The 27,524-nt window shown below is 54.3% G+C and overlaps 1 protein-coding gene across 1 annotated transcript in view; it reads left to right on the top strand.

Moving 5' to 3' along the window:
- The window catches only part of LMF1 (lipase maturation factor 1), a 96,691-nt gene extending 80,371 nt beyond the window's left edge, over positions 1 to 16,320 (top strand). Inside the window, exons 6-8 of the mRNA XM_066561128.1 lie at positions 858 to 1,041; positions 9,291 to 9,403; positions 15,650 to 16,320. Coding sequence (XP_066417225.1) covers positions 858 to 1,041; positions 9,291 to 9,403; positions 15,650 to 15,824 — 472 coding nt within the window. The 3' untranslated portion in view covers positions 15,825 to 16,320. The remainder of the gene's footprint in view (positions 1 to 857; positions 1,042 to 9,290; positions 9,404 to 15,649) is intronic.
- Positions 16,321 to 27,524: the final 11,204 nt, after the last annotated feature.

Here is a 27,524-nt window from a genome sequence, read left to right on the forward strand (position 1 = left end):
GAGGAGATGCTCAGCATTCCTTAGGTTGGGAGCATCTCTCCCTGGGAGCCATCAGGGCGGAAGGTGGAGGTTATGTGTTCCCAAATTTTCAGTTTCTTGTGCTGGAAGAGGCAAAATCAAAGTAGAAAAAAATCCAGAGGGTGTTGCAGCTGCAGAGCTTTGCCAGGCAGGTTTCTGTGTTCAGCATGGGAAGCAGCTCCTGGGGCTGGTGGGTGTCTCTGGCAGAGCTTTGCCAGGCAGGTTTCTGTGTTCAGTATGGAAAGCAGCTCCTGGGGCAGGGGGGTGTCTCTGGCAGCTCAGCCAGGACTCCAGGGTGGTGTTTCCATGGCCATTCCCTGCAGTTGGCCATTCCCACTGCTCCGTGCTGGGATTGCAGCTGAGGCACAGGGCAGTGCTCGTGAGCTGCTCTGGTCCAGAACCACAGCCCCACCTGCCCTGTAGGAATCATCCTGATGGATCCCAGCTGGCCCTGGGGCTGGAGCAGCTGCAGCTGGTAAAAGGAAGAGGATGGAATTTCACTTTGCTGCTGGAGAGGGGAAGGTCCCAAGATCCAGAGAACCTCTGGATCCAACTGTGCCTCCAGGCCAGTGACTCGTGTTCCATATGGGCTCTCATGAACCAGAGCTTTCAGCTGAGATATGGGGAGAAATCCTTCTCCTTCCTTCCTGGCACAGATTCCCAGAGATTCCCATCCCTGGCAGTGCCCAAGGCCAGGCTGGACAGGGCTTGGAGCACCCCCTGGGACAGTGGAAGGTGTTGGGGTTGGAACTGGATGGGCTTTCCCCACCCAAACCTTTTTGTGATTTATGATTTTCCATTATCTGAGCCAAATAACAACATCCTGCTGCACCCCCCAGCATCACCAAGGAGAGGACAGAAGTGATCCTTCAGGGAACGTCCAGCCTGGATCCCAATGACCCCACAGCAGTCTGGGAGGAGTTTGAGTTCAAGTGCAAGCCTGGGGACTTGAGGAGGAGGCCGTGCCTCATCTCCCCCTACCACTACCGCCTCGACTGGCTCATGTGGTTTGCTGCCTTCCAGGTAGGTGCCTCTGGAACCCTGGGTCTTCCTTGACCAGGAAAAAGCAATTACATGGATTTACTACGTGTTGGGATCACAGGGGAATGTTGGAAGCAGTGGCTGAGTTAATTACGTTTAAAAAAAAAAAAAAAAAAGGCAAGAACAAAGGTTGTGTTCCTAAAGGACTGTGCTACTGTAATGAAACTCTTGGCAACTTGATGTGAAGTTTTTTTTAAGGGTTTCTTAGCAATACCAAGAATCCCTGCTGGGGACACCCCTGGGGACAGCAGCTCCCATTCCCCACCTGCCCACACGTGGACATTGGTCCCTCCAAATATTGTCCCCACGTGATATCAGCAAACAGGTGACAGCCAGGAATTAAATAAGGGGGGAACTTGAGTGTTAATTCTTGTTTAGCTTATTCTGCAAATCTTACCCATGTGACATGGGCTGGGTTCTCCAGAACTGACTCTCAGCAGTGGCACAAGGAAAACCCATCTCAGAGTACCCCAGGTTTTTCTCTTTGTCCCTGCATCCTCTCCTGGAATATCTTCAAGCCCCTGGGTTTGCTGTCCCTGTGGTATTTTCATTTTGGAGCCTTTGGGATTCCTGGGCCCTGACATCAGGCCGTGGTTTGATATTTACCCCGCTGGTTTGTGTGTGCTGGAATTTCATTTAATCTGCATTAGGGCTGCTTATCCCTCAGGAAAACCTCAGCCAAGGTCCAAAGTGCAGCCAGGAGCAGTGCCTGGGATTAGGGAAAGGTGCAGGGGGTGGATGGAGCTGGGGGCTGAAGTCAGGCTGTGTTTTGGGGAGAAATCAGCTCCCCCAGGCTCAGGTTGTGTCTGAGGTGTGAAAAAGGCTCTGCCCAGGGCAGAAATATCCTGAAGGTTTCGAATAAAAGGGATCTGAGGTTTGAAGCTGAAGGATGGGACTCAGGTGCTGCTGTGCAGAGCAGAGTGTGGGCTGTTCCAAGGGGTGCTGGTGTGCCTGGGAGGAGGAAGAGGAAATAACTCAGCCTCTTTGCATCCTCACTGTTAGATTTAATATTAATACTGTTTAATTCATCATCTGTAGTGCTTAATTCATTATTTGTAGTGTGCAGTTCACTGTTATTAGTGTGCAATTCACTGTTATTAGTGTTTATTTCATTATTTTTAGTGTTTCATCCATTATTTTTAGTGTTTAATTCACTGAAAGCTTCCCCCAAGTGTTCCCATTCACCTGTTGGTCTCTCGAGGTGTGTTCACAGCAGCTAATTAGCAGCAATTAGTGTTGAAGGTCTCTTTGCTGTGGTAGGCTGGAAAGTGGGAATGGGGATAACTCTTGTGGAAAACACAGTGGGAATGGAGAAAATTGTTGTGGAAAGCAGTGGGAATTGGGATAACTCTTGGAAAACAGGGGGAATGGGGATAACTCTTGTGGAAAGCAGTGGGAAGGCGAGCTGCTGGGCAGGGCAGTGAGCTGGGATGCTCAGGCATGTAAATACCTGCTTAAGCAGGGCAGTAAATCCCGTTTGGAATGGCCACAGCTCGGCTGGAGCACTGGGAGCTGCAGATCTGCTGCTTGTCCTGCACAGCCACGGAAATCCCTGGGTGTTGTTCGCACCTTGAGTCCCCCCAGAGCTGCAGAAAGGAGGAGAAGCAGGAGCTGAAAGCCCAGGAGGAGCTTGTGGAGGCAGAGGGGTCGTGCAAAAGCCGTGTGGGAGTTCACAGAGCCCGTAGAGCTCAGCGAGTTCAGCCTCTGGATTAGATTGAATTTGTTCCCAGAAGTTCTGGGACTCTCTGGCACCCTCTGCCCCGGCTCCAGGGCTGTCTGCACCAGGTGCAGGGCTGACATTCCCAGCTCTGACAGGCTCTGAAAAAGCCCCGGACTTGAGGGAAGGAGATTTCCCATCCCTTGTGCTGCTCCTGACAGGCTCCTCTTTGCACCTCATCAGCACCTGAGAAACCAGCCCGGGATCCCCCAGGAGCTTTCCAGCCTGGGTTGGCTGCAGGATTCACTGGGAAGTTGCCTCCAAGCTGGCCTTGGGCACTGCCAGGGATCCAGGGGCAGCCACAGCTGCACTGGGCACCTGTGCCAGCACCTCAGAGCAGGCTGAAATGGCAGAATGGGATTTAATGCCACAAAATTGAGGTGAAGCATTAGGAATAACTCTTCCCCCCCTTGACACTTCCATGTGTAGTGCACAAACATGCTGGTTTATTGTTAAAGGCTTATCTGTGCTCCAGCTACTGATGCCAACCCTCCTGTAATTATTTGACTTCTGGTTTATGGTGGAATTTCAGGAATAGCCCAACACTGATCTGGGCTGGCACAAAAATCATTCCAGTTCCTGGATTCAGCATTACTGATCAATAACAACCAGAAAACAAAATACTGCTCATACTTTTGGGGCTTTGAGCTGCTCAGTTCTGCTGCTGTGGTGGATTCTACAGAAGCTGGATGTTTATTGTCCCAAAGGGTTGTTGTCCACCAGTGGAAAAGGAAAAATCCAAGGGAAGGGCTTTTCCCTTCCTTATTGTGGCATGAGGGGTATTTATTCTGTGTGGGGAATGCATGGCCCACACAAAGGAAGCCTCTTGGTGCTTATCAAAGAATAACTGCTCCAAAATAACAGAATCCTGCTGTCCTCAGATTGGATTCAAAGCCCAGTGTTTGTTGGATCATTCCTTGAAGCTGCTCCAAAAGTCTGGGGATGTAAAACCTGCTGTGGAGCAGAGCTTGGGATGCTCTGGGATGCAATGTGTGTTTTCCAGAGATGAAGATATTTATAAAGAATCTTCAGCTGCTTTCCTGGGAGCAGAGAGAGCCTCCAGCAGCAGGGTTGGTGAGAGTGATGGAAACTGCAGGTTATGGATGAGCTGGAAGAGCTGAGGCAAAGTAACCCCATTTCTAGAGAAGGCAGGTGCATGTTCTTGTCAGATATTTGATTGGAGCCTCCTGTTGCCTCAGCCTTGCAGCCAGAAGGTGCTCAGAGGGAAAATCTGCCCGGGGGAGGAGGTGTGGGTGTCACCAGCAGCCCTCAGTGCTCCCTGCACCCAGCTCACCTTCTCCATTGCCTTCCTTCCCCTTCTCCCCTCCCAGGCTCCGCTCCCTTCGTTCCCATTCTGCTCCTGTGCACGGGGAGGGTTTGGTCTCCTCCTGCCTGGGTCTCTGTCTCCCTGTGCAGAATTCCAGGCAGCCTCAGCTCCTGCAGCAGCAGTGCCAGGGAAGTGCCCAGAATGCCACAGCAGATATCCTGGGGTGCCCTGGGTAAATCCTGATAAATCCTGGATCAGTCCTTGCCTTCGGGAGTGGTTCCTGTCCAGTGGCCCTGCCCAGACCCCACTCTGGAACAAAGGGACTTTTCTTCCCCCAGCCAGAGGTGATAGAGGAGCTGTGCCAGGTGTGGCCTTTCCCTGCAGAGGTGGGATCCAGGAGCTGATTCCCAAAGCCTTGCTCTGCCCTCTCATGCAGCCTTTTATTCCTGCCTCCTTCAGGGAGCAGCTGCTTTCCCAAGGATTTTCTGATGGGATGGATTGAGGGATGGCTTTTAGAGAGTCATGCACATTGGGATGGAGACATGGCTTTGGGAAACTCACAGAAAATTAAAAAAAAGATATGAAATTAGGGAAAAATTCTTCCCTGTGAGGGTGGGGAAGGACTGGAATAGAATTCCCAGAGAAGCTGTGGAGCCCCTGGGTCCCTGGCAGTGTCCCAGGCCAGGTTGGACAGAGCTTGGAGCAGCCTGGGACAGTGGGAGGTGTCTCCCCATGGCAGGGCTGGCACTGGATGGGTTTTGGGGTCCCATCCAAACCATTCCATGTTTCCATGGGGTTATTGGAGATGATAGAATGGACCTTCCTTGGACAGCAGGATGGGAACGAGTGATGGTGAGCTGGAATTCCATAAAACAAAGGGTGCCATTAACTGTGGCCTCCTTTCTGTGGGACAGGGACTATTCCTCCTGACAGCTCACACTCCCTGAACAGCAGTGCTGGAGGTGCTTAACTACAGCAGGGTGGCTGTGGAGTGAGAGTGGTGGAATTCCATGGTGGAATTCCATGGTGGAATTCCCATGCTGCATCCCCCGTGGCTCAGCTGTGACACACAAACAGCCCCTCACACCACAGCGGGGGAAATGGAACCTGCCCTGCCCCTCTGGCAGCCACTGACTCCGACCTGAAAGCACTCAGGGCTCCCAACCACGTGAAATAATAACCCTGGGCTCCTGTGCCAAGTTTCCAGCTGTTCCCACATGTGCATCTCATCCTGACCTCCTCCTGTGCCCGTGCCAGCCCTGAGATTCCATAAAACACCACACTAATCCCCAGCCCTTTTTCATTAAATGACCAATTAAAGCTCAAGGAAAAGCCTCCTTATTATTATTATTTCAGTTGGGAACATGTTCCCTGTAGCTCCAGGGGGTTTTTTGGGGTTTTTTTTTTGGGATGATAATGTTCCCTTGGCTTTGTTATCAGCAGGCTTTGGTTGCTACTGTGGCTGCTTTGCTCTGGCTCCTGGCTGGTGCCTGCCTCAGCAGAGCTGTGGGTTTCAGTTCTGTGCAGTTGTTAAATGCTCCTGGACAGCAGTGAATGTGTTCAAGGTGAGAACACCGTGTTTATTCCCTGGGAAGGTGTCGGGGTGGGGAGGTCAGGGGGTGCCAGCAGCTGCAGGGCAGCCCCAGGGCAGTGCTGGGGAGGGGGGCAGTGATGCTCAGCTCCTCAGGTGTGGCTGGGACGAGGAGCAAAACCCCTGCCCCAAGTGGAATTTGGGGTGAGACTGGCATGGAAGGATGGGGGGAAATGTCTGCCTGAGCTCTGCACGAGGCTGAAACCCATCAGGAGTTCAAAGCTTAGCAAAAAGTGCCCCAAGTTCTTTGTTAGTCCCCTCTGTTGTACCTGAAATAGGAATTTTGGAGGTTCTGGGTGCTTGTCCCAGCTGTAGGGACAGCTGAGGGTGACCTGGCTGCAGAGCTGCCCATTTCCATGGATCTGCACAGGGTGTCCATGAACACAGACAGGCTTTGGCTTCAGGGCTGGGTTACTGTGGGACCCCTCAGCTCTGCTCTGCTGGGGTTGGCCATGGGCTTGGTGTGTGTTCAGCTCCCTGAGTGGCTTTCTGTGCTAGAACTGAATGAAAACTCTCCAAAGATGTGCAAGGGAAGGGCTGCAGCTCCCCAGGAGTGCTCAGGACAGGGATGGGGCTCCCTGCATGGCTGTGCAGTCACTGGTTCCCCAGTAACCCCAGTGTGGATCCAGCCCAGGCTCTGGGTGGCCCCAGGGAGGGCAGGAGCAGCTGAGGGAGTTGTGGTCCATGTCTGGATGGAGATGGAGATGATGGAGGTGGAGCAGCCCAGGGATCCATCGCTGTGCAGGATCACTCCCAGCTGCTTCTCGTGCTCATTGAAGATCCAAACCCTAAAGCTGACCCCAAAACAGGCCAGCCCACCCCCCAGCAGTGTGTGCCTCTGTCCTGGATTCTTTTTTCTCCTGTAAGCAATGCCCTGGGTGGTTCAGGCTCTGTGTTGCACACTCAGATCCCTCCATGCAGATCCAGCTGGATCCACGGACAGAGGAACCCCTTGGGGTGGCTCTTCCCTGGGTGCAGCCCGGATCTCCTGAACTCTTTTTGTCCCCCCTTTTCCAGGGCATCTCCTGGCCTCTTTTCCTCTTTTTCCAGGGCATCTCGTGGACTCCTTTCCCCCTTTTTCCAGGGCATCTCCTGGACTCCTTTCCCTCTTTTCCAGGGCATCTCCTGGACTCCTTTCCCCCTTTTCCAGGGCATCTCCTGGACTCCTTTCCCCCTTTTCCAGGGTATCACTTTGCAGGGTAATGAGTTAAGCAGGGTCGTTAGCACAGCCCGGGGAGGGGGGCGGGGGCTGCACCGCCTGGAAATTTCTCACCGCAGACTTCACTGGGGCCAGACATGTTGTAAATTTTACAAGAAAAACACTTTACAGACCAGAAGTCCAAACTCTGGTGAGCACAGAGCTGCTAATTAACAATTTGGAGGCCACGGGAGCCGATCCCACCTTCCTGGAGCCTCCTGGTTCCCAGTCAGGCTCACAAGGTTTGGGGGCCTCCTCAAGCTCCAGCTGGGGATCTCTGGTGGTTCCTGTTCCCATCCTCCTGCTGCTTCCCAGCTTGCTCACAGGATCTCCCAAACCTCCCAGGCTCTCCTGGAAACGGTGTTTAACATCATCCAGAGCACTGGGATGTCCCAGGGAAACTCAGGATGCTGAAGGTGTCACTTGTGGTGTTTGATCCCTGCTGTGGCACCTTTTGGGAGCTCCTCTGTCCCAGCCAGGGTGGCACCACCTCCCCAAATCCCAACCTGAGCCCCTCCAGCATCCCAGAGCTGTTGGGGGACACAGAGACTGGCAGGGAGTGACCCATGGGGACACAGCCAGGCCTGGGGCAGGGATGGGGACAGTGCCAGCTCTCCCTGGGACCTGGGTGAGGTTGGTGTGGCACATCCCCCTCCTGCTTCCAGCGCTCACCAGCTCTCCTGTTGCGTCAGCACCACCATGGCCTCAGTCCCATGGTGTCCCTGTCCCTCCCTGAGAACCCAGGAAGTGGCACTGGGGGCTGGTGGAGGGAGCATCCCCGTCCCCATCGTCCGTCCCCGTCCCCATCGTCCATCCCCCGTCCCCATCGTCCGTCCCCATCATTGATCCCCGTCCCCATCGTCCGTCCCCGTCCCCATCGTCCGTCCCCGTCCCCATCGTCCATCCCTGTCCCCATCGTCCGTCCCCGTCCCCATCGTCCGTCCCCATCCCCATCGTCCGTCCCCATCATTGATCCCCGTCTCCATCGTCCGTCCCCGTCCCCATCGTCCATCCCTGTCCCCATCGTCCGTCCCCATCGTCCATCCCCGTCCCCATCGTCCATCCCCCGTCCCCATCGTCCGTCCCCATCATTGATCCCCGTCTCCATCGTCTGTCCTCATCCCCGTCCCCATCGTCCGTCCCCGTCCCCATCGTCCGTCCCCATCATTGATCCCCGTCCCCATCGTCCGTCCCCATCGTCCGTCCCCATCGTCCGTCCCCATCGTCCGTCCCCATCGTCCGTCCCCATCGTCCGTCCCCGTCCCCATCCCCGTCCCCATCCCCGTCCCCATCCCCGTCCCCATCCCCGTCCCCATCCCCGTCCCCATCCCCGTCCCCATCCCCGTCCCCATCCCCGTCCCCATCGTCCGTCCCCGTCCCCATCGTCCACCCCTGATGGATGAGAGCAGATGGAGGGAGCGGGACGGAAGCAGAAGGGGGAGAGTCATCGTTGTGAGGAGCTTTTTTGGCTGAACTAACTGTGGTTTTCCTCTCACTCGTGATGAGCTGGGGTCAGAAACCCTGTGAGGTAGAGCTGCCCCGATGGGCCGTGGTGTTTTCCATGGTTTCTCTCCCGTTTCCCTTGGTGACAGGAATAACAAAGCGGGCCAGGAGGGGAGGGAGCTCTGGCAGCAGCTCTGCCTCGGGGCTGGGCTTTGCTGGGAGCCCCGCAGGTACAGCTCCCGCCTTTCCCTTTCCCACAGTGTCCCCTACTGCCTGCACTCCAAAATCCACCCAGGAACTCCTGCAAAAAGCAGAAAATCTCAGAAAATCACCGTGGGGAAACGCTGTTAGGGAGGCTGAAGAAAAGCAGAGAGCAGGATTCCTCCTGCAGGGAGGGAAATCACAGAATCAGGGAATGTCTGGAGCTGGAAGGGATCCATAAGTATCATCCAGGCCAAATCCCTGCTTCCTCAGGATGAGCTGAATTCAGAGCCAAACTCTGCCACTGTGCTGCTCCAGAAGGGGTTCTGGGAGGAAGGAATTTGAAGGGGATGGATGACACAGCAGGAAATAAAGAGGAGACAGGAACTGGGAATAGAGAAGCCACTTTCTTCTGTGTTCCTTTGGATAACACAAGGGAAGCAACCCAAACCCTTTTCCCAGGGGAAAGCAATGTGGGTGAGAAGGATGGATGGGTTATCCATAGAAGATGTGCTGGTATGGTTCCCCTGTGGGGTTTGCTGCTAAATCAGTGATTTAAATCAAATATTTGGGGTAGGAATTGGCAGATGAGATGAGACAAACCCAGGGAAGCTCTCCCTCCTCCCTGAGGGTGCCAGTCTCTGTCTGGACCTCAAGGATCCCATGGGACATGTGCAGAAACACTGGGAAATTCACCATTTCCCACCCAAATCCACCAAAATCCCTCCCCAAGGCCAGAAATCCTTAATCCCAGTAACACTCCAGGAAAAGCCCAGCAGCTCCTGACATTTCCATTTCTCCTTCCTTCCCCAAGACCTATGAGCAGAACGAATGGATCATCCACCTGGCTGGGAAGCTGCTGGCCCAGGAGGAGGAGACCTTGTCCCTGCTGGCCACAAACCCCTTTGCAGGCAGAGACCCTCCAAGGTGAGCCTGGAGTTATCCCAAGGGAGAACTTGATCCACCTTCTTCCCATCCTGGACGTGCACAGGAGGTTCCTCTTGGGGTTTGTGTTTGATGGGACCCAGGTGGGGTTTGGGGTGGGATTTAGGGATTTAGGGTGGCTTTGATGGACACCCAAGTGCTGCCAGCACCTCAGTTCCCCCTGGAAGGGCCACAGGGACCCTTGGGATGAGCCCATTCCCAGCAGATCCATGCAGGGCTCGGTGCTGCTGCTCCTGGCCAGGATTGGTCCCTCCTGCTGTGGTTTCCTGCCCCTCAGCTCTGGGGCTTTTGCCACGTTCTCTTTGTGAGCTCAGCTCAAACCCCACCATTTCCATGGACCTCCTGAGGTGTTTCAAAGGCAAAACAGCCCTGCAGGAATTATTGAGTTTGTGGACACTGCTCTTGGAATTGTTTGTGTTTTCAAGGAAGAGACAAAGCCAACATCAGCCAGGGAAAGGCACAGAGGAAAACTCCGAGGTTTTACACAAAAGGAATTTTGTCCCAGAAGCGTCTGTTTTGTTGATGGAGTTATTTTTAGCTGAGAAAACATTTTTTGGGGCATTTTGGATCAACTCAAGCCATGTTATGCTGCTGCTAATGTTTTCCATTTGAGGCTCTGAGGATGCACTGCAAACAGGGATGCAGGCCCAGGGCTCTGTGTGGAATGAAGTTCCCCTTGGATCCCACTGATGTTTTCCTGCTTTAGGGCACTGCATCCCCCAAAGCTCCTGAGGAGAGAGACTCCTTCTCCAGCTGAGGCACAGAAAACTTCTCACTTTCACCAAAATGGTTCCTCTGAGGTGCTTTGTGAACCCCAAGATAGTAAAAATCCCCAAATCCTGGAATGGTTTGGGTTGGGAAGGAGCTTAAAGCTCATCCAGTTCCAACCCCAACACCTTCCACTGTCCCAGGCTGCTCCAAGCCCTGCCCAGCCTGGCCTTGGGCACTGCCAGGGATCCATGGCAGCCACAGCTGCTCTGGGCACCTGTGCCAGGGCCTGCCCTCCCTCCCAGCCAGGAATTCCTGCCCAAAATCCCAGAACCCTGCCCTCTGTGGCCTGGTGCCCTTGGCAGGGGATGGTTTTTTAACTGGACAATGGATGATTTAACTGAACTGGATGATTTAACTGAACTGGATGATTTTTAACCTCCCTTCCATCCCAAACCATCCCTGACCCTGTAATTCCATGATCCTGGACTTTTATCCCAATTGAGGGGAAAATTTGCTGCCAACCTTAGGGATCCCTTCATTCCCACCACAGTAGCTGGGTGGAAAAAACTCCTAATTTTCCTACCCTTATTCCCCCCTCCCTCCACTCCAAAGGGAATTTTGAGACTTAATTATTTTCATTCCCTGCTAGACTAAATAATTAGGGGAAGGGGCTGTTTTCCATAAGAACCTTGCACTCCATCCTCCACGGAGTTTGTTCTGTTAATGGAAACTCTACACCTTCAATAGCCAAGGGACTTTCAGAATGAGTTAATGCCTTCGAAATGAAATTTCGGAGACCAAAGTTTGGAGGGTTCTTTACAACTCAAGAAATTATAGTATTTTTTCAAGTGTGATAAACTTCAAATGAGAAACAGGTGACTGATTAAAAATGAGGGCATTGTTGAAGGGCCTGCCTGAGTGGGAAGCTTGGACCTCGAGGCTGGTGATGTTTGGGGAATGTGGATTTCCCAAATATTCTGGGGCAGTGGATAGTTCATAGAAGCCCAGCCCTCATAAATCTGAACAGGAGGGCTTGGGCTGAGAAATTAAGAAGTGTTGAACACACCATGGAAAAGGCTGCAACAATCAAAGGAAACAAAAATCAGATTTAGCCCACAGGAGGGGGAAAAAAACCCCAGGTTTTTGGGTCTGTTTGGTGTCTCTGATATTAAATCATGGTCACTTCAGGATTTTTATTCCAATTAAAGTAGCACTTTGTTGGAAAAGCCCCACCATGGGTGTGAAGAGCTGGATTTGTAGTGGTGGTGTTTGTGAGGGAGCTGGTGCTTCCCTTTGGATGCTTTGGAGCACAGGGGAATGGGGCATTTGGGATCCTTTTTTATGGGATTTTATTTTATTTCCCATTTAAAAGTGACTGGACTTGATACCTGGGCTGGGATCTGTGGAGTCAGCCCAAGCCATGGGAAGAGCTTGGTCATGTTTGAACTTTGCAGAAGCCAATTTGGGGTTTGGACCCTCCCCAGAGGGACAGAGGTGACTCTGGAGCAGTGCTGAGAGCAGGCAGGGACTGGGAATTCCTGGAAAATCCAGGCCTCACTGGGATGAGGTGGAAAAGAACCCCTCAGCTATTACCAGAATTGAATTCCACAGCCCTGCAGGGAAGTTTAAGGGGTTTTCTTTGGGGAAAAAAAAACCCTCGTTATTTCAGGGAAGGCAGAGCTCATCCCAAGCTGGCAGGATTTCCCCCATGGGCCATGGGATCTCTCTTCCTTGGCAGGGTGAATTCCAGCCTTGGATCCATCTGGAGCCAGTTCTTGGGTTTTTTCCCCCACAGTTTGCTCTGCCCTTGGTGTTGTCCCACCCTTCCTACCCCATCCAGAGAGGAAAATCCCCACTGTGCCACTTCCCAAGGGGATTTTGAGGATCAGCTGCCCTTGGGATGCTCCAGCTCTGTGGGACCAGACCTTGCAGGAGCCTCAGAATCAGCAGCACTAAAAAACAACCCCAAAACTGCCCTGATTCCCTCAATTTAGGCCAAGGTGAATTAATTTCTGCTCCCTCCCACCACCGGGGCAAGAGCAGCGATGCTGGAGCAACCTTACCTTGATGAATTTGGGCTTCCCACCACCTGATTTACAGCAGAGCAGGGAACCTCGAGATAAAACACCCCAAAAAGACACCCCATGCTTTGCTTTCTTTCTTTCCCTCTCCCACCCCTCCTTGCCTTGGCAGGCCATTAATTCTAACAGAAACCACCACTGGGTTTTGGTTTTGTTTTTTTCCCTGGAACCCCTCAGCTGTTGCAGGGAGACAGCTGCACCCTCTGGAACTAATTACAGCTGTCTGGGAGATTTAGGCCCCCATCCCAACGAGTCCAATATTGCTGCTAATTTTTAACACATCCCCATGGGGCTGGCAGGAGGGGCTGGTACCCGAGGGCGCTGCGGGGCAGCTGCTGCCGGGCATCTGCTGAGGGCAAAACACTGCTTTAAAAAATAATGCTGGTTATTTTTAGCTTTTCTGGCCTCTCCCCGAGGCCAGGGGCTGGTGGGGATGCCCTCAAAGGTGGTGGCAGAAAGGTTCTTGGGGTGGTTCTGTCGTCCCTCCTCTATTGGCGTTGTCGCTCTCCTGGCACCGCTGTTGGAGCTCCCAGAGGAGCCTTTTGTCCCCTTTTCCTCACGGCAGAGAGGGTTTTCCATCTCCTGGGAGAGTCCTGGAATGCCATCCAGTCCCACCCTTGCCATGGGCAGGGACATCTTCCACCAGACCCCATCCTTGGACACTTCCAGGGTGGAGCAGGCACAGCTTCCCTGAGGATCTGTGCCAGGGCCTCCCCGCCCTCACAGGGAGGAATTCCTTCCCAATATCCCATCAAATCCTTCAGTTTAAAACCATTTTTAATGGGAGCTGGTGCCAGTTGCTTCCCAGGGAGCCAGGAGGAGCTGCCAGCTTGTGTTTGCTCCGTAAATCCCCACAAGTGCTTCTCATCCTTCTTTGAGTACCTGGAACATCCTGGTGAGGTCAGGCAGCTCCTTCCTGACCTTCCAGAAGCTGTTGCTGTTTCTCCAGAGCAGGAATCAGGGAATCTCCTGCAGGCTCAGTCTCCAAGACCTGTGGATCCCTTCCAGCTGCCAGGAGATTTTTTGGAAGCCCCAAAACTGCACAAACTCTGGGAGCCCTGGAAGGATGGGAGTTTGTAGCACCTTCCCTCCCTGGATCCCGGGAAGAGGGAGCAGGACCAGCACTGGAGGAGCTGGAAAACCCCATAATTCCAGGATTGAGGCACCCAGACAGGTTATAAACACTGGCAGAGCTTGTAAACTCTGTGAGCCCTGAAATGAGGGGCTCCAGTGGGTATTAAACACTGCAGCTTTTACATCCTGAGCCTGGCAAGGAAATATTCCCTCCTGGCTTCCAGGTTTTCCACCTTTCTCACATTTATTTTGGGAATATATGGAGATGGCTCCAGTTTGGGAAGTGCTCTGCAGCCACTTAGGGAAGGAAAAACCCCCAAGCATCAGAGGATGCTGGGAGCAGGAGATTGCCATAAAATCAGCCTCTGAAGCATTTTTGGGAGGTGGATCTGGGACTGGAGGTGGAGATGGTTTGGGAATTCCAGGAAGCAGCCAGGCAGCAATTGGAAATCTCCAATCATCCTGGAGTGGCTCCCTGGACCCTCAGGGACGAGGCTGTTCAGTGACACTCAGTTATTAACAGGAATTTTGTGCTCTTGCAAAGGAAACCCTGTGGGAATAACACCCCAGGCCCTGTTTGGCTTTTCCCAGCCTCAGAAAGCAGGGAAGAGAGGGAGTGCAGGAATGGGCCGGGCTGGAGTGAAGGCAGCAGCTGCAGGGCAGAGGTTGTGGGGGTGAGATGCAGGTTTGTGCTCCCCAAATTCCACTCAGGGCCCCTTTTCCCATTTATCTTCCTTCAACCTCAGAGTCACTGAGTCATGGAATGGTTTGGGACAGAAGGGATCCTAAAGCCCATCCAGGGCCACCCCTGCCATGGCAGGGACACCTTCCACTGTCCCAGGCTGCTCCAAGCCCCATCCAGGCTGGCCTGGGGCACTGCCAGGGATGCAGGGGCAGCCACAGCTGCTCTGGAAAACAGGATGGGTGTGATGGACACAGAATCCCAGCATCACTGAGGCTGGAAAAGGCCTTGAAGTGCAGCAAGTCCCACCTGTGCCCATTGCCCACCCTGTCCCAGCCCAGAGCTCTGAGTGCCACCTCCAGGGACGGGGACTCCAAACCTCCCTGTGCATCCCATATTCCCAAGGTTTTGTAGGAGAATCCTTCCTGTGCTGCTCTCCTGGCTCCCAGCAGGACTGGAGCAGAGCTCTTGGGCTCGGAGCCACTCCTGGGCTGGGTGCAGCTCTCTCCAAGCCCCTCACCCTGCCCTGCTCCCCAAAGCCGAGCACCGATGGCAAATCCATCGGAGCCGTCCCTCATTATTTCAGCAGCAGGAAGGACCTTCCCAGCACTCCAGGGATCCCACAGCTGCGGTGCCCTGCTCAGTAGCAGGGTCTGTATTTTCCTAGTGGAGCAGAGCAGGTTTAAATGAGCACTGACACGACTTTGACAGTTTTATTTTGTGGGTATTTTATGGACTCGCCCGGCGACGCCGGCGATGCTCCCGGCGCAGGCGCCGCTCCGGCCCTTGTCAGCATGTCCTACATCAAGGGGGACAAACCCCCCGGATCCAGCGGCATGGGCAGCTCCCAGAGTGTTTCCTGACACTGATGAATGTTTCTTTCTGCACTGCTTTCAAAGCTCCTCTGCTGTCAGCTCCCGCAGCAGCCGGAAAACAGATGCGCTCAGAGCCGCGCTGCCGCTGGCTGGGCAGGGGGTGCTGGGGGGCTCAGACTCCCTGCTCCAAAATCTCCCAGGCAGAAACACTCCAGGATGGCTCTGAGAAAGGAAAAAATCCTCTTCTTCCTGCTCTTACTGTTATTATTCTTTCCTGCTTAGCTGTGGAAAGGTGTGGGGAGTGCTCAGGGCAGGGGGTGTTAAAGCTCCTTTGCTCATGCATCATTCCCAAGGCACAGCTGGATTCTTAATGGCATCAAGAGGAGCTTGGGAGCTTCCCAAAGCCTTCCCAGCGTCACTGCTGCTGGCTGTGGGCATCCCAAGGATGGATGGATGAATAGATGGATATTGGATGGATGGATGGATGGATGGATGGATGGATGGATGGATATTGGATGGATGGATATTGGATGGATGGATAGATGGATATTGGATGGATGATGGATGGATATTGGATGGATGGATGGATAGATGGATATTGGATGGATAGATGGATGATGGATGGATGGATGGATATTGGATGGATAGATGGATGATGGATGGATGGATGGATGGATGGATGGATGGATGGATGGATATGGGATTGAAGCACGGAGTACTGGGATGTGGAGCCACCCTGAGCACCCTCAAGCTGATTTCTCCATCCAGAAAAGCTCCAAAACACCCATCCAAAGGAACAAACCACGTTCCAAGCCTCTCCCCAGAAGCCATGGCAAGGCCTGAGCTGCTGTTTTGCCTCCCACAGGTGGATCCGGGGGGAACACTTCAGGTACAAGTTCAGCCAGCCCGGGGGGAAGCACGCCCGCGATGGGAAGTGGTGGATCCGGAAAAGGATCGGCCCCTACTTCCCCCCCGTCAACCTGCAGGGCCTCAGGAAGTTCTTTGAGGACAGGAATTGGCCTTATCCCGTGCAGGACTGAGGGAAAAGGATGGCCAGGACAAGAGGGACCAGCTGGGAAGATGGAGAATGGGCAGCTCCCTTCCAAACACCTCCTGCCTCTCTGGTTTTTGTCCATATCCTTGTTCACGGCTCTTTTCCAGAAGATTCTTCCAGAAGATTCCCAGCCAATTTGCCCACTTGCTCTGTGAGCTGCTTTTTCTCACCTCAGTGGCTGATTTCTTTTTCCAGGCTGCTCCATTCAGGAATTCCTCTGGAACTGGGAAAAAGGCAAGCAAATAACCAAGACTGGTTTTGGGGGAGGTGTTGGTGTTGCCAGAAGCAGCTGAATGTGGGTTTGAAACAAAAATGGGAAAACAAACCAGGAGGGATCTCTGGGGTTGTGTGGGCTGTGCATGCAGGCACAGGAATGCCCTTTTCCATGTTTTCTTGCACCTTTTTGACCACATATACCAAATGGGCACCACTGGGAACGTGTTCCTGGAAAGGAATTAAAGCAAACAATCCTTGAATAACCAGCAGGAGCTTCACTGGGTTTTTGTTTTTCCTGGAAGTGCTAAAAAGGGGAAAAAAAAAGGAGCCCCAGCCTCTACCAGGGACAAGGCAGCTCCCATGGGAATGGGGTGGCAGGTGAGGAATGAGCTGAGTCCTGGGACTGATTTGTGTTTTGGGGAGAATCCAAAATCTGGTGTTGTGTCCAAATGTCCATCCCCATCCCGAGGATCCAGGGCTGGGAGAGGAGAATTCCCCTCCCCTTCTCCCCTGGCTTCCAGGGTGTCCTTGCTCAGGGCTCCTCATGGTTTCAGTGGATTTTCCTTCCAAGCTGCTCCTTCTGCAGCGGGTGCAGCCCTGGATGGGTGATGGGTGACAGGAGATGGGTGACAGGTGACACCCCCTGGGCACCCCCATGGACTGGGCACCCAACAGCACTGCCTCCCCCTCCCCAGTTTAATGAATTTCTTTTGCTTTCCAACCTCTGGGTCAGGGATAATGGATCCCAGACCAGCATTCCCATTCCTGTTTGCTGCTTGTTAAGCTTTTTTTCCCTTTTTTCTTCTTTTCAATGCAAGCTCCCCTCCCTGCTCCAGAGCAGTGCCTGGAAGATAAAATCCATCCAAAGGGGCAGGAGGGGATTCCATTGGAAATGTTTCCCTGGGACAAGAATTTTAAAAAGAAAAGGAACAATTATTCTGAGGTGGGAGGAAATCAGAACCACGTTCAGTTATCTGCTGACTGGGAAGGGTTTTGTGGAGAGGATTTTTGTCCTGGAGTTCAGCACTGGAAGGAAGATGCTGCAGCAGCACCAGGGGAGGAAAGCTCCATCTGGGAGCTGCTCCCGCCTGCTCTGATGTCCCTGAGGTCCCACCACCCTCTGCAGAGGTTCTGGAGGGCAGGGTTTGGGCTGGGCCCCCTGGGCTGATGCCCTTCCCAGCTCATCCCAATCCCGAGCCTGATCTCATCCCACTCCCTCCTCCTGGTTCTCTGTCAGGTCCAAGGAAATTCCAGAGCTGAGACAGGCAGGACATGGCCAGGTGGTCCCCCCATGTCCATCCTGAGCAGCTCCAGCTCCACCATGGCTGGAGACACCTCAGGGCCATTCCTGGATCAGAAATCATAAATTTTAATTTTTTTATTTTCTTTTCCTACATGGAAGTTACCGACCTCGGGATACCCCAAGTATTTACACTTGGGATAACTGAGGTAGAAGTGACTTTTTCCCCTTTTTCCCAAGATTCCAGCCTTTGGAAGCATGAGGTCCCCTCACAAGCCCAGCTGGGTTTGCATTTCTGCCCATTGGCATTGGATGTGCTGAGGTGGACCCAGCTCATCCCAGCTGATTTCCCCCCAAAAAAGAAGGAATTCTCCCAGGTTTGTTTGTTTGTTTGTTTTTTTTTAATCCCACATCTAGGTCTGTTCCTGGGGAGAGCAGAAAGTGAGTGTGAATGGACAGAGGGGTTTTTGCTCATCCCTTGGATGTAGGGGATGAGGAAATGATTTGTGCCTGCAGAATTTGGGAAGAACCAGCAGGAAGGGACGATCCCATGGGAAAGGGATGGGGCTGTGGGAGGCTGGATGGGGCCACCCAGACATTCCAGAGGGGCTGGAAAGGACCTGAAATCTCATCCCATCCCACCCCTGCCATGGCAGGGACACTTTCCACTGTCCCAGGCTGCTCCAAGCCCCAGTGTCCACCCAGGTTCCATTTTCAAACATTCCTCCAAAAACATGGATTTGGTTCGTGTTTGGGGAATGTGGAGGGGTCAGTGGTGAGGAGCTGCTGGAGATGAGTTTGTGTCCATGCAGGAATGCCCAGGAATTACCCTCACCAACCCAGAGAATTCCTTATTCCTGCATTTCCTGCATCTTTTATAAATCAGAGGCATTGATTTTAAAGCAGCCAAACTCCAGGCTGGGAATTCCCATAGGAAATACCTGCAGCCATATCCATTCCCTGCTCCCAGCTGCTTGGAAAAGCTGGCTTTGCTTTAACACATATGAAAGGGAAAAGCTGCTTTTTGTTTTTTCTTTTTTTTTCCCCCTTCCTGGTAGATTGAGTTTGGCCAAACAATTCCGTGTGAACTGCTGGGCAGGAGGCACAAACCTGTAGGCAAAATTATGCAGCTGCTCCAAGTTTAGAGCAGCATGGGATGAATTTCAGGACTGTATATTAGTTTCCATTTAATCTGATTATTCCAGGCTGGAGTTCCTGGAGGGTCTTCAGGTTATTGTCAGTCAAAAGAATCTTTAAAAGCTTCCATTTGCACTCAGCTTTTCCCATTCCAAGTCTATTTTCATTATGGATCGATTTTGATTTTAATGAAAAAATGATTCTCCCAACTCCCTGCTTTCCCCCTTCCCCCCCCCACTTGGGGTTAAAATTGAAGCCACAACGGGGTCTTGCCACTCAAAATCCCATTTTCCAGCTTTCCTCAGGGTCTTGCTTGGCTGAAGGAGCTTGGGCAGACAACAAGGGGCAGATAATTTGGGAAGGCACCTTCTGTGCTCTGCCTGGGGCCCAGCCCTTCCTCGCTGGGAGAACATTTCAGTGCCTCCAGTCCCAGGGGTGTTTCCAGCTCCAGAGCCTGCAGGCAAATGCAGGATTCATCGGTGCTGAAAGCCCCTTGCTGTGCTGTCACTGCAGGGCTCATTTCTGTCACCTCCCCTCAGCTGCAGCCTCAGGGGCTCCAGTGCCACTCCTGGAGTGGCAGCTTTGTGGCACCGGGGTGGCTTTGGCACCTCCCTGGGGTCTCCATCGACCTCTCCCCAGGGAAAGAAACAACAGAGGGGCATCCAGAACAAACCCCAAATGCTCATTCTGGGTTTGCAGGGAGGTGCCTGGCTGAGCCCTCCAGGTGCCACCCACGGGGGACACATTGGTCTGTGGGGACGTCCATGTCCTGGCTCCTTGTCACAGCCCCAAGCCCTCAGCTTGGTCACATTCTCCAGGCAGGCAGGTGAGGAGCACAGAGCTGAGCTCTGGAATTGTCCCTGTGTGAGGGACAAACTCCTGTCCCATTTCCCCACAGATTTTGCCCCATTTCTCCCCAGATTTTACCACATTTTTCTACTGATTTCTCCCCATTTTTCCACAGATTCTGCTCCATTCTTCCACAGATTTTTCCCCATTCATCCACAGATTTTGCCCATTTTTCCACAGATTTTTCCCCATTCATCCACAGATTCTGCCCTATTTCTCCACAGATTTTGCCACATTTTTCCACAGATTTTTCCCCATTCATCCACAGATTCTGCCCCATTTCTCCACAGATTTTACCACATTTTTCCACAGATTTTCCCCCATTCTTCCATGGATTTTTTCCCATTCTTCCACAGATTTTTCCACATTTTTCCACATTTTTTGCCATGCCCATGCCCACATTGCCCCATTCCCAGCTCAGCCTGGATCCTGCTCCCTGTGCAGTAGCAGCTCTGGGTAGGATTGCACAGGGCTGAGCTTTCCCCGGGTGCTGGGACAATTCCACTGAAATCACAGCACCTGCAAGTGGTTACTTAGAATAATAAATAACTGATAGATTATCAAATAAAGCCCTGGCTTGGGATGAGGTCATCCCTGCCCCGTGTCCTGCGTCTCTCAGAGTTTGGGAGCTGCTCTCCTGCTGCTCCTGGGCTAAACCCCTCTTGTATCAGGCAATAAAAAACTTGTCAGGATTAAAGAATCAATTAGGAATTAGCCAAAGGGGCAAAGCCTAACCCAAACACGCTGATAAAATCCAGTAGGTGATTATGGCAAGGGCTTTGATTTCATTGGGCTTTGGAAAGGAATAATTGCTCCTTACAGAGCATGGAACAGCCCAGACTGGGTGTTTTTCCAGCTTTACAGAGGAGGAAATTCTGGTGTTCACTGACAAATGTGGGGACACGCCACGGTTTAGGTCTGAAGGGGGTCCTGGAATGGAGAAGCATCATTCCCTGGCTGGAAAAATGAGCTTGGGAGTCTTTTCAAGGCCAACCCTGCCTTGATCCCACCCTGCCCCTCCAAGCCAGGCCAGGCTGTCACAGCTGAGCTTTCCCTGTGTGTCCCTGGTGCCATCCTGGAGCCGTGGCTGGCTCCCTCCTGCCTTCCCAGAGGATTTCTGTGCCTTTGTGGCCATTTCCAAGTGCTGCAGCTGTGCCTGGAGCTCCATCTGCCTGCTGGGAGCAGCTGTGGGTGCCTGGTACCCGCAGGCACGTCCGTCCATCCATCCATCCATCCATCCATCCATCCATCCATCCATCCATCCATCCATCCATCCATCCATCCATCCATCCATCCATCCATCCATCCATCATCCCCCAGGGCTGGGCAGGGACAGGGGGGATGGAGCACAGGAGGCACAGCCTGGAAATCCTCTGGGCACAGCAGGGTTGGGGCTGTATCTGCAGCATCCGAGGAGGAGGAGGAGGAGGAGGAAGGGCAGGATGAGCCCATGGGGCGGAGGGGTGGGAGCAGGGAATGATCCAGGTGGATCCAAGGGATGGGAGCAGGGAATGGTCCAGGTTTCAAAAGGATGGGAGCAGGGAATGGCCCAGGTTCAAAGGGATTGGAGCAGGGAATGGTCCAGGTTCAAAGGGTGGGAGCAGGGAATGGTCCAGGTTCAAAGGGTGGGAGCAGGGAATGGTCCAGGTTCAAAAGGTGGGAGCAGGGAATGATCCAGGTTCAAAGGATGGGAGCAGGGAATGGTCCAGGTTTCAAAAGGATTGGAGCAGGGAATGGCCCAGGTTCAAAGGGTGGGAGCAGGGAATGGTCCAGGTTCAAAGGGTGGGAGCAGGGAATGGTCCAGGTTCAAAAGGTGGGAGCAGGGAATGATCCAGGTTCAAAGGGTGGGAGCAGGGAATGGTCCAGGTTTCAAAGGGATTGGAGCAGGGAATGGCCCAGGTTCAAAAGGTGGGAGCAGGGAATGATCCAGGTTCAAAGGGTGGGAGCAGGGAATGGTCCAGGTTCAAAGGGTGGGAGCAGGGAATGATCCAGGCCCCGAGGGATTGGAGCAGGGAATGGCCCAGGTTCAAAGGGTGGGAGCAGCAGGGGACAGGAGTGACCCTTCCCAAGGGCTGAGTGTTTCAATCAGCAGTGGGGTTTGCTGGGAGGTGGTGGAGGAACATTTCTTGGTGTCCTTATGGAGAGAGGCCTTTCCCAGGCAGGATTTGGTTGATCCCTGTGGATCCAGCTGAGGGCTTTCCAAGATTCTGTAATTCTGGGACCTGTGGCAAATGGCAGGGGACACGTGCCTGTGCCACTGGAGCCTTCTGGGTGTCTTTGGGGTGTCTGACTCTGCCCTGGTTACCTGAGGTGCTGCCCAGGGCTCTGCCCCACCTTCCCCCTGTGTCCCCCCCGGTGTCACCGCGGGCACTGCAGAGCACGGAGCAGGAACTCAGTGCTGGCTGAGGTTCCCCAGCTCGGCCACCCCACCCTGTCCCACCTGCCCAGGACACCCAGCAGTGACACCCAGCAGGGGCTCACCTTGCCTCTGCTCTCCTGGCCCCCACAGCAGGGTGGGAACCAGGCAGGAGGAGCAGCAGGTGCCACCCCAACACCTGCAGGTGTCACAGGTGCCACTGCCCGCTCAAGGAGGTGACAGCCAGGGGGGGACAGGGACACTGCACATCCCGAGGGCTCCATGGGGTGCCCCGTTTTTCCTGTTTACTGCTGCTTCTGGGAAGGGAACAATAAATAATCCCCGGGCCGTGGGCTGGCGCGGGGCCGAGCTGAACCGGCCAAGTGTCGGGGCAAAAGGCCAGGAGGGAGCACGGCGGCACAATCGCGACATTAACACCTTGCTCGGCGCTGGGGAGCCTCGAGTGGCAGAAGATTGCCCCGCTCGGGTCTCTGGGCATGGCTGCCGCATTCCGCTCCCTGCACCTGTGTCCTCAGCCATCCCCATTCATCCCGAGGAGCCGGGGCTGCGCAGCTGCGGCAGCATTATTCCCCTGGCCCTATTTGCATATCAATGAGCCCCTGATTAATATTTAAAGAGCCAGCTGTCCGAGCCACCTAGGGAAGAAAAAAAGCTCTGTGCGGTTTTTATTGATTTCTCTTTTTTTTTTTTTTTTCGGGGATAACACTCACTGCCCTTTATGGAGAGCGCTTCATTTTTTACCCCCTCTATTCTTTTGGTTGAAATTAAGGAGAAGAGAGAGGGGGGGGGGGAAAAAAAAGTCAGGGAAAAAATATGAAGGAGTTATCAGTGAAGGAGTTGTGCTGCTCTCAATGCTCCTCAGTCCCTTTGTGCAGGGGCGCAGCTGCAGGAGCAGGTTTGGAGGGGCAGGGGCGCCCATGGGAACTGGGGATGGGAGCACGGGGAAACTGGGATAATGGGATAATGGGATGGGATGGATTTCCATCCTCGCTGCTCCCGGGGGATGCTGCTGCTGACCCGCGGGAAGCGCGGCACAAAATCCTGGCTCGAGGGTGCTGATCAATGGAAATGCCATCCAAAAAAAAGCAGGAATTGGTATTTTCCTTGCCTCCCCAGCGCTGTTCGTGGCCTGGAGGTTTTGTTTAAAGCTGTCATTTTAACAGACCGTTCTCCTGCCCCTTTTTTTTTTTTTCTTCCTTTTTTTCTTTTTTTTTTTTTCCCTGGAGCATTTGTCAATAATCCCCCGACAGCGGCAGCTTTGTTATCCCAACTAATTGGAGTCAAGTAGGGCTGCGAGAAAAGATCCTTCCCGCGCGAGCCCTGGGAAAAATGCGAGAGGATTTTAATTTTCAATAAAATATGCAGATAAGGAGAAGTGACCGGTGGGGAAGGGGGCCGGGAACGCTCAGATAATGGTGCTGCTCAGACAGCACCGGGGCCTTAATGAGCGGCTCTGCGGGATGGGGGGCGCGGGGCTGCCCCTACACCTGCACTTTTTAGGGTTTAAGGGGTATTTCGGGGAGGGTGGAGGTGAGGGAGTTGTTTATCCGAGCTGCAGCTGGGGGCGGTTATTTCAGGTCACGCTCTGTTGTTTTTATCCACAAACGTGGGAAATGTGGGCAGCCCTTTGGGGATGGGAGCGCTGGGGATGCCGAGGCTCTCCTGAGAGCAGCGATGGACCCGGAGCCTCTCGGGCGGTGCCACTGTCACTGTCCCAGCCCGGTGCTGGCAGCGGGATGTGCATTTGGGCCGGGATGCTCCGCATGCCCCGCCTGTCCCTGTGCCCGGCTGCTGGCAGCCAGCGGCTCCCCAATGCTGAAATCAAAAACCCTGCCCTGGGGGCACCTCAGGGGCATGGGCACGGCAGGGGTGGGAGGAACACGGAGTGCAAAATCCTCCTGAAAGCGCTCCGGGGAAAGGGAGGATTCACCTGGGAATGGTGGGGTACACCTGGGGAAAGGGGGGATTCACCTGGGACAGAGTTATGGGATCTGGGCAAGGTTATGGGATTTGGACAGTGGTATGGCACCAGGACAGGGTTATGGGGACCGGGACAGAGCTATGGGGACCAGGGCAGGGTTATGGGGGGGATACACCTGGGACGGAGTTGTGGGATCAGGACAAGGTTATGGGGACCAGGACAGGGTTATGGGGACCAGGACAGGGTTATGGGGACCAGGACAGAGCTATGGGGACCAGGACAGGGTTATGGGATCTGGACAGAGCTATGGGGACCAGGACAGGGTTATGGGGAAGGAGGAATTCACTTGGGGCTCACTGTTCTGCACGGACACGGCCCCAGGGCCCTGCCAGCAGCCTCTGGAGGCTCTGCCCTGGGCTGGCACCTTCCAGCAGCGCAGGGACACGGCGGGAGCGGCGCTTCCCAGCCCTGGCATGGAGCAAATTCCTGCGGGAATCCCCTCCGGGCAGGAGGTGACAGCAGCAGGAAAGGTTTCATCGCATCACTTTGGAGAACCCGCCTGGGAACAGCATCCTGCAGTGCCTCTGCCCTCACAGCACCCAGGAGAGGCTTTTTGGGCAAACCCGGCCCCAGGAGAGGCTTTTTGGGCAAACCCAGCTAAATCCGGCCAAGCCAGCACCTCCAAGACGGAGCCTTGGGGAGCCTGTGTCCCCCAGGAGCCCGCGGGGAGGGCACAGCTGAGCTGTCACCTGCTGGAGCTCAGAGCCACAGCTGCGCCCCGAGGCTTTGAAGGGCGGATTAGGGAGAGGAGAGGAGATCCCTGCACGCACTTGTGCTCCCCCTGCCAGCGCCTGCCCCTCCTCTTCCTCCTCCTCCTCCTCTTCCTCCTCCTCCTCCTCGTGCCTCTCCCGGCCCCGCTGCCCTCGGCCGAGGTGGGGACGATGCCCCGGTGATGGCCCCGAGCAGCTCCAGCCCTTGGCACACCGGGTCAGCCCTGCTGGGCTGCAGCCTCTTTATCCCAGCCAGGTAAAACCGTAGGGAAAGAAACAGGTAAAGCCATGGGGAGGGGGGAAAAGGGGAAAAATCACGGGGAAAAGGGAAAAAATCACGGGGAAAAGGGAAAAAACCCAACAGTCTTCGATTTGTGCTCGTGGACGCAGCCTGGTGCCCAACTGTGGGGATTTTTCCCCGCTCCATCTTCTCCCATCCTGTTCCCCACTTCAGGTGGGACCTTCCCAGGAGAGGAGCAGATGGGTGCTGGTGTCCCCTCTGGGGGCTCCTCTGCTGGGACCCCATTTGGGGTGTGCTGGGACCCCAGTTTGGGCAAGGAAGGCCCCAGTTTGGGAAAGAGAGCCCCAGTTTGGGCAAGGGAGGCCCAGTTTGGGCAAGGGAGCCCCCAGTTTGGGCAAGGGTGGCCCCAGTTTGGGCAAGGGTGGCCCCAGTTTGGGCAAGGGAGGCCCCAGTTTGGGCAAGGGAGGCCCCAGTTTGGGCAAGGGAGGCCCCAGTTTGGGCAAGGGAGCCCCCAGTTTGGGCAAGGGAGCCCCCAGTTTGGGCAAGGGTGGCCCCAGTTTGGGCAAGGGTGGCCCCAGTTTGGGCAGGGTAGCCCCAGTTTGGGCAAGGGAGGCCCAGTTTGGGCAAGGGAGGCCCCAGTTTGGGCAGGGTGGCCCCAGTTTGGGATGGAGCTGCCCTGGGGCAGAGGGTGGCTCGTGCTGGGTGCCTGTGACACACAGGGGTGGCCCCGTTGCCATCCCAGCTGGTGTTGGGGTGCTGCTCCCCGTTCCCAGGATGGATGGGGACATTGCAGGGCCATTCCCTGCTCTGAGGGCTGCTGGAGTTGCCCAGAGGTTGGGCTTTGACCTTTTCCAACCCTTTTCCGATGGTTTTTTAATGATTCCCTGGTCGGTGGGGACATCCCCTGAGCAGCACCCCCATCTCTGCTCCCACCCTGTGTTCCCCAAATCCCACGGGCTGATCCCGAGGTTTTCCAGCTGTCCCCAGGCTGTCCCCAGGCTGTCCCCAAGCTGTCCCCAGGCTGTCCCCAGCCCCTGGGCTGGCAGGAGCAGCAGCAGGGCTCGGCCCCAGGGAGGGAAGGATTTGCCCTCTGCCTTTGAAGGCGATGCTGTGGCTCCCTGGGGTTACTGTGATGAAATCAAAGCTCTCTCCCTCCCTGGCCTTTTTCACTCAGCCACTTTCCCTCTCTGCTCTTTTGGGGCCGTTTAAGAGCCAGGCTGGAACATTAAGGTGATTTACAGCACCCCTGCACTGGAAGGGCACAGACTCTGGGATTTTTTTTTCCCCTTTTCCTCAGGTGAAAGAAACCCTGGAAGGTGAACTCCCAAGACATTACAGCAACCACCCCGTCAATCCCTGATTTACAGGCTCAGATTTATGGCTCCAGAATTATTATTCCACTCACAGATCTTTTTTTAATTTTTTTTTTTTAATTTTTTTTTTCCTCTCTCCCTGGGCTGTTTTAGTGCTTGTGAAAGGTGAGGGCTTTGACAGCTCCTGGAAACAAAAGCCTTTAATATCCCCCCTGTGGGGCTCTCCCAGGGAAGAGCAGAGAGGCCACGAGGGCTTTTCCTCCCTCCCTGCTGCACATTGGCTCTCTCCAGGCCGGGCTCAACCAAACAGAGCACAGAGTTAAGCCAGGCCTAATGAGCAAAGTCCATTCCTGGTGCCTGTGCAGTGCCCTGGGATCGCCCCTGGTGGCTGGGGCAGTGCTGGGGGTGGAAGCTGAGGGTGCTCATCACCCCCAGGGTGTTTCCAAATTTTCTGGGACATCTCCAGCCTCTCTAGGAGAACACAGGAGACTCGGGCCTGCCCTGAGGTTATTTTCAATCCTCTCCACTTCCACCGTGCAGTTCCACCAACTTTTGGGGGTCTAAACTAATCTGGCAACAGCCTTTAAAACACAGCACACATGAAATACCAGGGAGTAAAAAATATCCTCCTTAAAGCACACGTGGCTTAGAGAGGCAGGGATTAAACCTTGCTGGAGCTTGGGAAATAATGGCAGAGCCCTGCTGCACTTCATTAAAGGACATTTCTAACCCAGCCTGGCTGATTCAGGAACGATTTAGGCCAGCAAAACCCGAGTGGGAAGGGACAGGAAACTGTAGGATTTGTTGCATTTTCTATTTCAGCTTTTTTTTTCAGGTCACTGTGCCAGCAGCTGTCTGGCCAAGCCCTGAGCCCTGCAGGGTTTGTGTGTGCATCCCAAAACATCCCTGGGCTGGAGCTGGGCTGGATGCTGAGGGTCCCCAGCAGCTGCTCTGCTCCTCCAGCTGTCCCAGGGCAAGCTCAGGTTGGGTATTTGGGGAATTGCTTGGTGCAAAGGCGCAAATCCTGGCACAGGGCAGGGATCCCCATCCCTGGAGGGGTTTAAATCCCTGTGGATGTGGCACTTGGGGACATGGGGCAGTGGTGGCCTCACAGGGAATGGTTGGACTCAGCGATGCCAGAGCTCTTCTCCAGCCTGAATTATTCCATGATTTTATAACTCCTGATTCCTCAAACTTTGCTCAGCTTGAAAACCCCACTCAGGGCTGGTTCCTCCTCCACCCCACCCAATGTCCATGGTGGTGGCACAGCCCAAACAGCTCCAAAGCATGAGAGGGTTCCCTGCTGCTCCTGGGCTCTGCACGCGTCCCTGGAAGCAGCCCCTGGGCTGAGGGGTGCTCGGGATCCTGCAAATCCTGGTGCTGCCCTGGGGTGTCACACCTGGGGTCTGGACAGGGTTATGGGATCGGGACAGGGTTATGGGATCGGGACAGGGTTATGGGATCGGGACAGGGTTATGGGGTCTGGACAGGGTTATGGGATCCAGGACAGGGTTATGGGATCCAGGACAGGGTTATGGGATCGGGGGAGAGCTATGGGATCCAGGACAGTGTTATAGGATCAGGACAGAGTTATGGGACCAGGACAGAGCTACAGGTTCCAG

The sequence above is a fragment of the Molothrus aeneus genome, chromosome 16, assembly GCF_037042795.1.
Source record: "Molothrus aeneus isolate 106 chromosome 16, BPBGC_Maene_1.0, whole genome shotgun sequence".
In the NCBI taxonomy this organism is placed as follows: domain Eukaryota; kingdom Metazoa; phylum Chordata; class Aves; order Passeriformes; family Icteridae; genus Molothrus; species Molothrus aeneus.